Below are 12,793 nucleotides of genomic sequence, written 5' to 3' on the forward strand. Positions count from 1 at the left end.
AAAGAGTAAAGCATGTATGCATGGTAGATGTGTTTTCCAGTATTTAAACTGCTAACCGATAAAAATGCGAGGTGGAGGAGGGGCTGAGCCTACTGAGGCGAACGCATTCCTACACCACTCTTTAATAAAATATCGTAAGGAATAGCTGGAGAGCTTCCCCTTTGACTTTCATCTGACAGATTTTGATTGTAACTTTGTAAAGGAATTGATATTGACTTCTATCAGGCAGTTTCGGAGAAGAGGTAAAGAGCCTTCTCTCTTGACTTTCTGTATGTTTTGTCAAATCGAATGCTTCCATTTGAAGTGCGAAGTGAAGGCTGATGTCAAGAAATGCCTTCAGCGCAAGCTGGTGCTGGTCTCTCGCGACTTTCTTCTGTTTTAAAAGTATCAGATTAGATTGTAAAATGATGGCAATCTAGCTGGACGTAAACACGTTTATTGCAGGCTCAGCAGCCGTTACATATCATTAGTGAAAGGAGGCAAGGGGCAAAGGGACCACTTTGATGTCAGTTTGATTCTTTTTAAGGACAAATGCATTCGCATGAGAAGATGCTAACTTTATGACTGCTTGTATACTTGAAGTTCACAACCTATTACTGTCTGCATTTCTTTGTCCTGTTGGTAACCTTACAGTCAACTTACTCTCAAAGCAAATACAAATTGTAAAAGCGGTAGTGTTAATAGGGGAGATGGGAATAGGACATTTTGGGAGCTTTTTAAAATTTTATTATTTATCGAGGGTATGTTTTATTACCATCATGCTGGATCTGTTCCAAATGCCAATACGTATTTTTGCAATGTCACACGCTTTTCCTTAGCAATGTAACAGTAGGTACAATTAAAACAGGGAAACGCTTCTTTTACATCAGCAAATCTGTCCTCTGTGAACATGAAATGTTTTTTATAAGGGGATCTAATTTGTTTTATGGACGACTACTAAAAGTGTGAAAGAGCAGACATGTTCACTGTGCTTTGAGGTTTGGGATTTTTCCTTACCGAAGCAGACCCAGCTTATTTACTCTCTGGAATTTATTTCGCCCTTCTGATTCGTAAGATATAACCTAATGTGCTGCACATGAGATGCTATAAAGGTTACAAATTAGAAGTTCGAGGGAAAATATCTGAATAAATGTAATTTGATTGCAGTGGATTTTCTTCTTTACTACTGTTACTTAGTCCTGACCTTCTTCCAGGATTTGATGCATCACATAACTTATTCTTTTTTTTGTGTTCTTTTATGAAGTACTTTCAGTTGTCTCATTTGGTTTAAGCCGAATCATACATTCATGTCCTAAATGTTTCACTAGTCAGAATAATTAAGTTGATCAGGTCTGGGAGCATTGGAAAGAAAATAATAGGGTCATTGAAGCGTTCAGGCTCTAATGGGAACCTGAATTCATTCAGATATCAAATCTAATAATTGCTTTACACCTGTATACACACTCCCAATGAACAAGTTCATGTTAAAGGTTTAGTGGTACGCTTTCAGTACTCGTTTCAAGGGAATTTTAGTACTGTTTTTAAAAGACAAAGTTGGTTTGACTTTTTTGAACTTTGTGTTGTCGGTTTTGTGTATCAACTGTAGTTCAGCTGATTACTCATCTTTATGCACTGGGAAATATTTTTGCATGAGAATTTCCTAATAGAGGTGTGATATGAGTATTGTATTACAAATCACATTTAATGGTAATCAGAACAAATGTGAAGGGCATCGTCTGAGTTACACTGCTTTGAAACAATTTATTATCCAAGTTAAAATTTACTGTATTCAATTTAACAGTATTCAAAGACTGAAACTCTGTGTTTATTCATCGTTGTGTGTGTGTAGCACAGCATAAGGATTGTAGGAATGCTCATAGCCGTTATTGCTGCTTGTAAAAGGCAATTTCCTAGGGAAGACGTAAAAATCGGTATTATTTTGTGAGATTGTATGGGAAATGAAGCAATAATTATAACTTCTCGGTTGAGTGAAGTTCTGTGACAGGTCTCCATGAATGCCAATGGTACAGGCTGTCACAAAAATTCAAGTAAATTTTATTACAAACAAGAATAAAAAACCACCGACTATGAGGATGACAGGTCCTCAAAGCAGGTTTCAGCAAATTCCATACTCAAACGCTGGTCACAGTGCTGCTTGTTATTGGAGAGCATTTGAACTGATGCAGTCATTCCTCTTCATCTTCTTTTTATTTTGCCACCTTTATAAGTTCAGTTCTCGATTGAGAATTCAAACTGAAAAAGTAATGGAAAATGGCTGTATGCGTGCCCGCATCGTGCTGTCATGAAGGCCTATTTTCCTCCGTAATTTTAAAGGCCAGTTACTGTTGGAGGAAAGGAGAAAGATAGATTGATTTGTCTTGTAGCCCCTGAGGCAGGCGTATGTTGTCTCAAAGAAAGGCTTTTCCATTGCTGTTCTTGTGGAAGAGCTTTCAATGCATATCCCAAGTGATACTATTTAAAAAGCAAGCAAAGTCAAATTAAAATACTAAGTGTATCATATAAAGGTTTGAGGAATCTTTGCTTATTCAGGTGATTCAGGCTTGCATTTTTTAAAAATATTTGAACTTGGAGTTAGCAACAGTAAAATTTATTTTAAATAGATTATTTGAAAATAATGGTTTCAAATCCATTTGTGTTCTTTAAACACCAAACTTAATTAGATATTTTCAGCTCTAAACAGGGTAAGTATTTTATTTGCTTAATGGTATTGTTATATGGATGGTCAACATCCTTGATTTTGGTTGTAAAAGTGTTACTTTTATCATGTTGCCATACTGTATTGACTGTGGTCGCAGCTGGATTGCGCTGAGCTGCTAAATGTCATCACACATGCCATTTAACATTAAAACTTCTCCCACTTCTCATTTTTAAACCATTTTTATGTATAACACAGAGAACATAAATGTTTTTCCTGCTGATGTTCTGCATGTTCATAGGACTCAAAGGCTACAATTAACGGTGCTCAGCAAACTGGGTTTGAGTGGCAGCAGGAAGATTAGACCTGTCTTTGTTCCCTTTTAATCTGAGCGAAACCCTTTGTGTCAGGGCTTAAATCCTTTAGCTCTCCATATTTTAGGTCTGTCTCTGTACTACAGTGCTTCTGGATATTAATGACTTATTTAGCAAGTTAAAAAGAATCTGAACATCCACATGTGTTTTCAATGAGAAATTGTTCACGTAGGCTGGTGTGGCAGCCTTCTGAAAATGAAGGTGCTGTGTGTTGCCTCAGTGACTGACGGTTTTGAAGGAGATACTTCTAAACAGAATACATATCTAAATAAAGACCTGTCTTACCTTAAATCTGACTATGTATGATGATAATTTTGGCACTCCTGACTTCTGCAAATAACTTAGTGTGTCTACTTTTTTTCTGAGAAGGAACCACTCAGCCTTGAGAGATGTCCTTTTAAATCTGTTACAGTTCTTGATGGGTTTTTTTCCCTGTCATTTAAATCTTCTGAATAGCTACATAGACCCCTTTCCTTATTATTTCTTCTCACACCTTTCCTTACTCTTCAACACATTTTCTTATGTATCAATATTTTGCTAAACATCCCACTAACCACATCAAGAATGGAATTTTGAAGTTATTGTAAGATCAACGTGTGATAAATTTATAATTAATGTGTTTGGGCTATTTATATGTGTTGTCTGGTTTTGAGGACTTTTTCTTTGGCCTAAGGGTGAGTTTATTTTTCTCCATTAAAACAACATCTACTGTATATATGCTCAGGTTATCACTCAGCTTTCACATGAAAGTCAGATGTTGGACCTAAAGCAAACTCAAACAGGCTTTCTAGAATTGCACTGCTACAAGGTTTGCTTGAAATATCAGTTTTGTTTTGTTTTTTTTAAATTGATGCTAAAGTAATGACAGCTTTAAATGACAGCTAAAATGGTTTGATTGTCAAGAACTTGAGATTCTTTTCAGAAAAAAGAAGCTGAGCATAGTGGTGTCGTATAACTTGATCTTTTCTCATTTTCGGTTACAAAAATATCAAATCCAAATGAATGTAAAATGATCCAGTGCAATGATGATAAAGGGTGTAAAGATTTTGCCAAGCGTTTGTAGGGTGCCTGTTGAGGTTGAAATAAGTGTGTTTAACATACTAAAGATTAAAAGAACATATTAACTGTACAGTTTCCTTTAACCCCATTAGAAAACTGTTTTATTTGCTTGTTTCGTATGTTTGCAATAAAGATCTTCTGGAAAGTGCTATTTCAGACAGTGCTTTCTGAGGTGTTATTTTTGCGGCCTTTCTCCTGTAACTGATTTTTACCTCATTGCTACTTTTTTATATAGGCTACACATTTTGAAAGATCAATTTGAAATCCCATCTCACAGAGATGGTCTGAATCTCAATAGAATTGAGGTTAGGAGAGCCATTTTCTCTCAAGGTGCTGTTTCTCAAAAGGATTTTCATCTAGGCACAGACAACGGTTTTGAAGCTCTTAATTTCCTTGACTAGCTTATTTCTCAGTTGGTATTCTCTAAATAATGCCATGGGCACAGGCCGGGCAATATAGAGAAGTGTTTTCAACTATAGCTGTTAAAGAGGTGCTGGAGATTGATGGGCTTCCCTGCTGTCTTACGCTATATCAATTCTTATGTTCTGTCAATTCCACTTTCCGAAAAGATTTACCTTTCATTGTTGGTAAGCTAAGCTGATGAAGGTGCATGCAGTCAATAAAGATAAATAATGAAGTTAATTCTTGTCACGGGTTGTTCTTTAAAGCAGTTGATAATATGCTGCCAGATAAATGACATTGTAACGTGGCTTCAGTTTTCCCTTTGCATGGATGGCTCAAGTAGAAAACTAGAGGCCACACTGGCTAAAGTGATTTAAATTTATCGTAATATGTCCCAGTTTTAATCAATGGTACTGTAGAGACAATAATCAGTTATCTCTGTGAGAAAAGAAGTGACGCTTGTGAAGTGCAATTCAATTTTCCCCCTTCTTCTAATGTAGAAACAAGGATATCATCAATATCACAGGTGCAGTGTTTTCTCCTTGAAATTATCATTTGTTTTGGCGATTTATCCATTCAAAACATTTTTAGGTGACCAAATTACTTATTTTTTGTGCCATCATTCCATACTTAGAGGAAATGTTCTTCCTCTTCTGATTGTTTTCCACATGGTATTTGTGGTGCTTGCTGGAGTACCTGGGACTGTATGAGTATTTTCCCTTGGATTGCTCATGAAAACAAGATGTGTTTCAGTAGCATTTCCCAGTGAACAAAATCTTACATAAATGAATAAATAAATATTTGATGTAAATACTTTCATTGATTCCCAAAGGCTTAGGCCACACAGCTTCCTTTACAATTTGCATTTCTGCATCTTTTGCATAGTCAAAGTTATGATAAAAAGAGAGGTTTCAAATATTTTATTCATTGCTGAGTCTTCTGCTTTCTCCATGTGGTCATTTTCAAGTTATCTCAACTTGGTACCTTCTTGCTCTGAGCATTAAACACTTTTTCTTGTTGTGAGCTAGGGGAGAGTTAATTCCTTCACCTTAGGGTTAAAGGAAGAAAGATGTAGTGATTGTGCAAATTAATGGTGTGAGCTTTTAAAATAAATTAGCATTTCAGAAATCTCTTTACTGATGCTGGTGCTCTTCAGCGTTGCTGCAGCACTGCAGTTGCTCGTTGAGCACCCAGTGCTGGCACTGCCCCTCTTACAATTCTACGTTTTGGCACTATTTTAAGCTCTTAAGAACATGACTAATATAGCATTTATTAACTAATGCATTCTTTACAATACACATTGTTCAGGTATGAGGGGCCCGTGACTGCTGTCTTTGAAGAAGTCAAAGTGGTTCTGGCAGTACTCATTCCTGAAAATCTCAGTATTATTTAGTCCATTTTCCTACACTGTTTAGATGGTTTGTTTTCTGCATAGAGACTATAATGTTTCAATCTTTTGTTTTAAAAAAAGGGCAGAAAGTAGTTGTCTGCACCAGTCATTTATGGTAGCTCTTTTTGGGGGGGGGTTGTGTGGTTGGGGTGGTGGTGGTGGGTTTTTTTAATACTAAACTGGGGGTGCCGCAGTTACTTACCTTTGGGAGGAAATTACTCACCTGATGAGCACTCTGTGAAAGTCTGCAGGGAAATGAGATTTCAAGATCATTCTAATGTTTCAACTGCTGCAATTAAGATAGAAAGAAACATTTTTAATGTTTTAACTGACTGGCAAAACCAAATATTTAATTGTGGGGAGTCAAGCAACTAAGGTACAAAGCCCAGGGTAGCAGTTAGTTATACATATATAATTTTAATATAAGGCATGTCAAAGAGAGAGCTTTTTTTTTTTCCTTGTGGCTTTTACAGGATAATACAAATTCCAATTGAGTACCTTTGAGGTATAGTTCTGTAGACTCAGTCTTTTTCTATTATCAGATATCTCATTCTCATGACTAGTCTGTTCGATTACACATCTATATTATTACTGGCATTGATTGCTCATAAGAAGTAAGGTTTATAATTAGGAGAACACGATGTTACTACCTGGAAGAGTGGATAAGAAGAAAGTGAAACGGAAAAGTCACTTAATCTTAGTGTTGCAGTTTTGCAAAATATCATTTATTTTTCTCCTAATATAACAGTTTTATCAAAATAAGTTTTATTTTGATAACAAGCTACTGAGTTAATAATTCTGTTGCAGCTGTTGAGACTTCTCTTTTAATAACAGAACTAATGAAGAAGCATTAAGGGAAGGAAAAATACATTTTGCAGAGTATAATTTTTGCAAAAATATTTTCCTCTCCCTCACCAATGTGTTTTAAATTGATTATAATTTCTGTTGGTTTATGCCTATAGAGTATAAGAGAGAAAGTCTTAAGGGTGAAACTGTTAAATTCCATAAAATTAAAATACAGTGTCTGAAAATAACTGATTAGGTTTTTTGTCGACTTCGTGGCATATATTTATTGTACTTAAACATTAAGCTTATTGTGGTTTGTTTTTGTTTTTTTTTTATCCATCGGTAGATTCATATTACGTAGTAAATGATATGCAGGTACCAGAGGCACCTCTACCAGTATCTTGTATGTTGTACATCTTGGTACTAAATTGAGTGCAAGATTTCAGCAAGTAGTTGTTAGTATAACAAAGTCCATACGCTTTTCGGTGGAGATGCCAGGTTTGTATGGTCAAGATGGCATTCCAGTAATATATATAGAGGGACTACTGATTTGATTTCTCAGTATTTAGTGGTATGTTTACTTCTTTTTATCTTGATCCAGCTAGCTAGAAGTTTGAAATTATTTTATGATACTAAAAAATGCTTTGTTTTCCATTTTAATCCTTCATTGCGCTGCCTTTTACTGCTACAAGAAAAGAACCATTCAGCCGATAGACCACTTTTAACTTCATGTGTTCATTTCTGAGGCAGATTATAATGTCTGTAATACCAGCATTGTGAATGCTTCTTAAATTGTCTGCTTCTTATAAAAGAGATGGGCAAATGGCACTAATGTAAGAAACAGTTTCCGTCGACATTGGAGGTGTTACCCAAAAGGCATGACTGATAAACTCAGATACTATTATTATGTCTTCTAGTCGTTTTTATATACTTCTAAAGTGACACCTAAGCCTTTTGGCAATGATTTTTTGGCTTATTTTATAATACTCTTAGGTTACTTCACAGTTCTTCCCCACCCTCCAGAACCAGTGAATAGTTTTACCTTTTATTGATGTTACACATAGTTTGATGTTACAATAGTTATATCGCTATTGAAGATAACTGAATGTGGATGTTGAGAGTGTTATAAATGTGGTGATCTTTTAAAATCCTTGCTTGAGTCAGTGAAATACCAGCCCAGTCCAGTTTTGGATCCTGGTATGAAACCCTTTGTTTTAACCCGATGGATATGTTATACGTATATAAGCACGTTTTACATAGAGTGAAGAAGTGAGCAGTTTCATTATGTGTAAGTGTATACATGTGTACACATAGTAATGCTGCTTTTTTTAACCAGATGTAAATGTGCACACACACAAGGCTGCTTGCAGATTCGTCATTGAAACATAAGTCATGAATGAAGAAGCGTCATTGAAACATAGGTCTCTTTGTAAAGAAGAAGAAGTACTTTATATTAACCTCCAAAATTTTCAGATATATTAAAGCTTTTGCATTGATAGTGACTCAATCTAATCTTCCCATCTCTTTTTTATAATGAACTAAAAATTTTATCAAAGTGTAATTTCTATCGTGCTTGCCTTTGTTTTAGTAAGGTTCGCTGTAAAGCACTCTAAGCTTTGCAGAAAAATCTTTTGCAAATGCTGACAGTATTTCTTACAAGTAATAACTGAATCGTATCCCAGTTTCCTTGATGTGAAGAACCTTGTCATTCTTTCCGGCTTGTCTTGAATCTTTCAGAATTTGTACTCCTATCTCTAGAAAATATAATCATATCCATTTAAAAACTGGAAGTAATTTCAAAGAATAGATTACTTCTAATAATTGGGATTTTTTTTTTTTGTCATCAGCTGAAGAAGAAAATAATAATGCTCAAGTCAGTTTTGCAATTACAGGATAATTGGAATTTTTTGTCATTTTTGGAAAACGTTTGTCTCTGCCATGGTAAAAAAGAAAAAAGAGAAAATCAGCAGTTGTTAGACTCTCAATCTGTTTTAACCTGTTTAAAACTGTTTTAACAGTCAACAGTTCTGAAATTATATCAAGAAATAGTCTGCTGGTGAAGGCACTTCTCCCCACTGTGAGCAAGTATCACTAGAATTCTTTACTGTTAACTCTTTCAGAGGAACAGTAGCACATTTGGGTTGATAACTCTCCTTCATGGGTTTTAGACAGCCTTATTCTGTTTTAATTTCCAGTGCCTAGTTACACTGCAACCAGTGTAGAGATTTATTCCCATGCAAAACAGATTGACTTAGGGTAATTTGAATACTTTATGCATGGATAGATTCATTAGGAAAAGGAGGCAAGGCAGAACTATAAAAAGAACTAATAATCTTGCTAAAGGAGCCGTTAATTCCCTGGAGCATTGGAGACATTGTCATTGAAGAGGGAAAAGGAAGGTTGATTTTGCAGTGCCAATGCAGTATCCACAAGCATCTCTGTTCTTTGTCCAGAAACAGATCACAGATGTGACTTTCTTAGGTTCTAAAGAAGCCATATTCAATGTGCTTGGACCATGGCTTAGTACAGGCTCACAAAATGGCTGAGGTTGGACAGGACCTCTGGAGACCATCCTGTCCACCTCCACTGCTCAACCAAGGTTACCTAGAGGCAGTTGCCCAGAACTGTGTCTAGGCAGATTTTTAATCTCGCTAAGGATGGATACTGCACAACCTCCCCAGGCAACCTATTCCAGTGCTCAGTCACCTTCGCAGTGAAATAGTGCTTCCTGATGTTCCAAAGTAAGCTCCTGTGTTCCAGTTTGTGCCTGTTGTCTCTATTTGGGCTCTACAGAAAACAGCCTGGCTCTGGCCTCTTTGCACTCTCCCTACAGGAATTTTTTGTGTGTATATATATTTATATTTATGAGTTCCTAGATTGGTCTTTGCTCCAGCTTTTCCCCAAGTCTCTGGAACAATAATGTTTTCAAACAATGCATTTCTGCCCATCAGACGTGTTGGAGTCTCATTCTTTGTGTTTGAACCTCTTGCCTTGTCCCCAGTTCAGCGCTCTCCCGCAGCAGGACCAGTACCATGGGCTTTTATAGTCTGCCGCGCTGTGGAAGCAGAGAAGGCTAAATCAGCTCACTTGGAAAAAAAAAACTGAGAAAACTTTCTTGCCTGCAGTTTGTCAGACTTTTTGATTCTGAAGTGACTCTCATTTTACAATATTCCAGTACTACATGGGAGTTCTAACCATATATTGGAACACCCTGGTGCTGTAGCTATGAGGATACTGCACTGATGCCAACAAATAGCAGTAACCAACCATGTCATGAGAGGATAGAAAAGGACAGGTTAAAAGTGAGCAGTCAGGAAAAAAAAAACCTTAAAAAAATTATAGCAAGACCGCAGTTAAAAAAAGAAAGATCAAAATATCCAGGAAACTAAGTGGAGGTTAATTTTCTGCCCCTTCTTGTGTGCGTGCATGTGTATATTCATCACTTTAAAATTTTATTTTAAAGGCATTTAGGAATGTGGCTGGTACTTCATGATTGTTTTCCTGTGATAGAGATATTTATTATTCATTGCAATAATTACTGTGTAACATTTTATACTAAAAGTTGTTCACATTGCACAACCAGGAAATGCTTAGGAAGTGGCTGATTTAACTGTTCTATTTTTAACTCTGTGCCAAATTATAGGGAGCACTGTTTGCACTTTTATACTTGTAGCATCTAGTAGGCTTTCCATCACATGCCGGCCAGTAAATTCTCATGAAACTTGAAATGTCATTTTTCCAGAGCTTCTATACGTAAATTGTTTATAAGATAAGATTTTTACCGGAATTTTAGTTATTGTGGGCTGTTTCCAAGGGGACTGTGTTTCAGGATTCTCCTAATGCTTTTATCACCCAGCTTCTCTGATCAAGCAAGTAATTTATTGCTGATTGCAGAACTCTTGAACTCAGTCTGGCAGCTGCAGTGTGAAACTTCTCTGATCCAGTCTCCTCGTTACTTATTTACATATCATTTGAAATGATTTTCAGGGCTGTTTGAAAACCTCTTGACATTGCATTATCCGTGTTTCAAATCTTATAGTGATTTGGTTTTTCCTCTCTTTGTATTGCAGATAACAGACGAGTAACTTTGGAAAGGTCGCGTTCTCGCCACAATGGAACAATTGCAGCTGTATGACTCTTCTGATGCCAAAGAACTAGTGAATTGTTTTATTTACAATTAAATGGATGTACTTTGAAAAGAGTTTATCATGCAAATTGGCAACGATCATAAAGGAATACTGGTATTGATTAAATGAGAAGATGTATAAATATTATGTATCTTAAAAGCTGTTGCTAAATAATCCACATACTGTATCTTATTACCCCAACTACCAAGATCTGTAAACAGTGTTAAACAATAGGATATTACCTTATTTTCTTATGTTCTTTCTTTATTTTTTCCCCCTTTTTTTTATTTTATTTTTTTTTTAAAGCTGGCAACTCACGTGAAAGGAGTTGGGGATTTCTAGGTTATGTTTTATATGGGTAAGAAAATACAAATTTGTTGAAAGAATGCAGCTGTGGATTCCATTTACAGTCTGATTTGGACATGAAAGGAAAAAATAATAAAATTGTATGTTAATAAATTCAGAGATGAGCTGATCTACATTATCAGAATCTTTTTTGTAACCATAAAAAAGCAACGTGTAGCCCCAGTCAAGTTGCTGAAAATCATATCTTGATGTAAAGCCTGGTGGATTCAGCTGTTTTTGCTGCAAGTAGGATATACCACTTATCTACGCTTTTGGTGATATGGTGATGTATAGTTACTTATCACTGCAAGAAAAAAAAAAAAAAGAAAAAAATTAAATAAAACAGAGCATAGGATTTTACCAAAATGAAATGATATCAAGGGCAGAATATGTTTTTAACTGTATCTAAGGAGGGATTTTTCTAATCATGCACTTATATATTCTTTATAAAAATATTTGGAGGAAAAAATGATTGTCCTATTTTAATTACGCTAAAAATACCTTTGTGTAGGTTTTTAGAGACAAGCTACGTCATAAAGTTATTCAGAACTGCCTCTTGAGTTTTTCCTCTGTTTCTCAGGTAATATATGTAGCGGGATCTCCACTGGTGGGTTTTAGTGCTGAGGATGTTAGCAGCTAAGGATAAATTTTCTACCTGGAGCACTGTCTAGCAGTGATCAATGATTGCAGCAGTCTGATTTTTCGGGAAGCTCCTCCCATTCTGCGTTGTATCCAGGCCCTGCACTGCAGTACCTCAGGTGAGCAGTCAGTTCAGTAGCTGACACTGTGTATGTTCTGCCACTCAATGGGAGACTCTTGTTGCTTTTTCTCCCCAAACTCTATTTGAATGTACGATGTTTGGTGTTCAGGTCAGTCTTCACCATCCTTTTCACTAAAAGTTCATTGCTTCTCTGGATGGGATGGAGGATTTTAAGTGGGAGTTCCAGTGGAACTACTCATGCGTTGCTCAGCAATGATATTTAAGAAAAAACAGGATACGATGTAGTAAATGGCACTCGTTCTCAAATTATTATTGCTTTTCACTGATTGATGAATCATTATGAGTACTTCTATTGCCTGGTCTTGCGGGGGAGCTTTTTTTAAATGTTATATAAAGAATATTTGGGAAGTAATTTGTCACATTGTTTTCTGTGCACAAACTGCCAGCCCTAGAGGAGCATTTGATACTGGGGCACTGGAACTTTGTACTACTGCTTGAGCCAAGCGTCTTTGTACAGTAGATTCTTTTTGCTTCTCTGCTAGGAAACTCTTAAGACTATCTCACTAGTTTGGGATAAATTCTTACATTTCCAAACTGCTGCGAATTATTGTAAGAAAAGTTACAGCTCCTTTTCAGTCTAGTGTTGAAATATACATATTTTTTTTCATTGTCTTCAAAGGAAAGAGGGGTTTTGCCCATTGCTGTAGGAATACAACTGAAGCCTAGTGAAATGTCTGCTGTCAACTAATACTCTTCCTAAACTGTTAGGGTTTTTTTTGTGATTTTAGTAACAAACTAAAGAATTGTATGGTACTTCAGGGGGAAAAAAATGCATGCAACAGGATTCTGTCTCCCTGCTTATCAGTAAGAGATACAAATAATTCTGTCCTGTTCCATGTAAGGTCAATATCAACCTTGTGTTTAAGCATAACTTTTAAAAAGGAACTATTAAAT

At 36.0% G+C, this 12,793-nt stretch overlaps 1 protein-coding gene across 3 annotated transcripts in view; it reads left to right on the forward strand.

Moving 5' to 3' along the window:
- DIAPH2 (diaphanous related formin 2) overlaps positions 1–12,099 on the forward strand; it is a 203,845-nt gene extending 191,746 nt beyond the window's left edge. For all 3 annotated transcript variants that reach the window (XM_054075440.1, XM_054075441.1, XM_054075439.1), the window contains one exon: positions 10,717–12,099. In XM_054075440.1, coding sequence (XP_053931415.1) covers positions 10,717–10,781 — 65 coding nt within the window. In that variant the 3' untranslated portion in view covers positions 10,782–12,099. The remainder of the gene's footprint in view (positions 1–10,716) is intronic.
- The last annotated feature ends 694 nt before the right edge of the window (positions 12,100–12,793 follow it).

The sequence above is a fragment of the Cuculus canorus genome, chromosome 10, assembly GCF_017976375.1.
Source record: "Cuculus canorus isolate bCucCan1 chromosome 10, bCucCan1.pri, whole genome shotgun sequence".
NCBI classification, from domain to species: domain Eukaryota; kingdom Metazoa; phylum Chordata; class Aves; order Cuculiformes; family Cuculidae; genus Cuculus; species Cuculus canorus.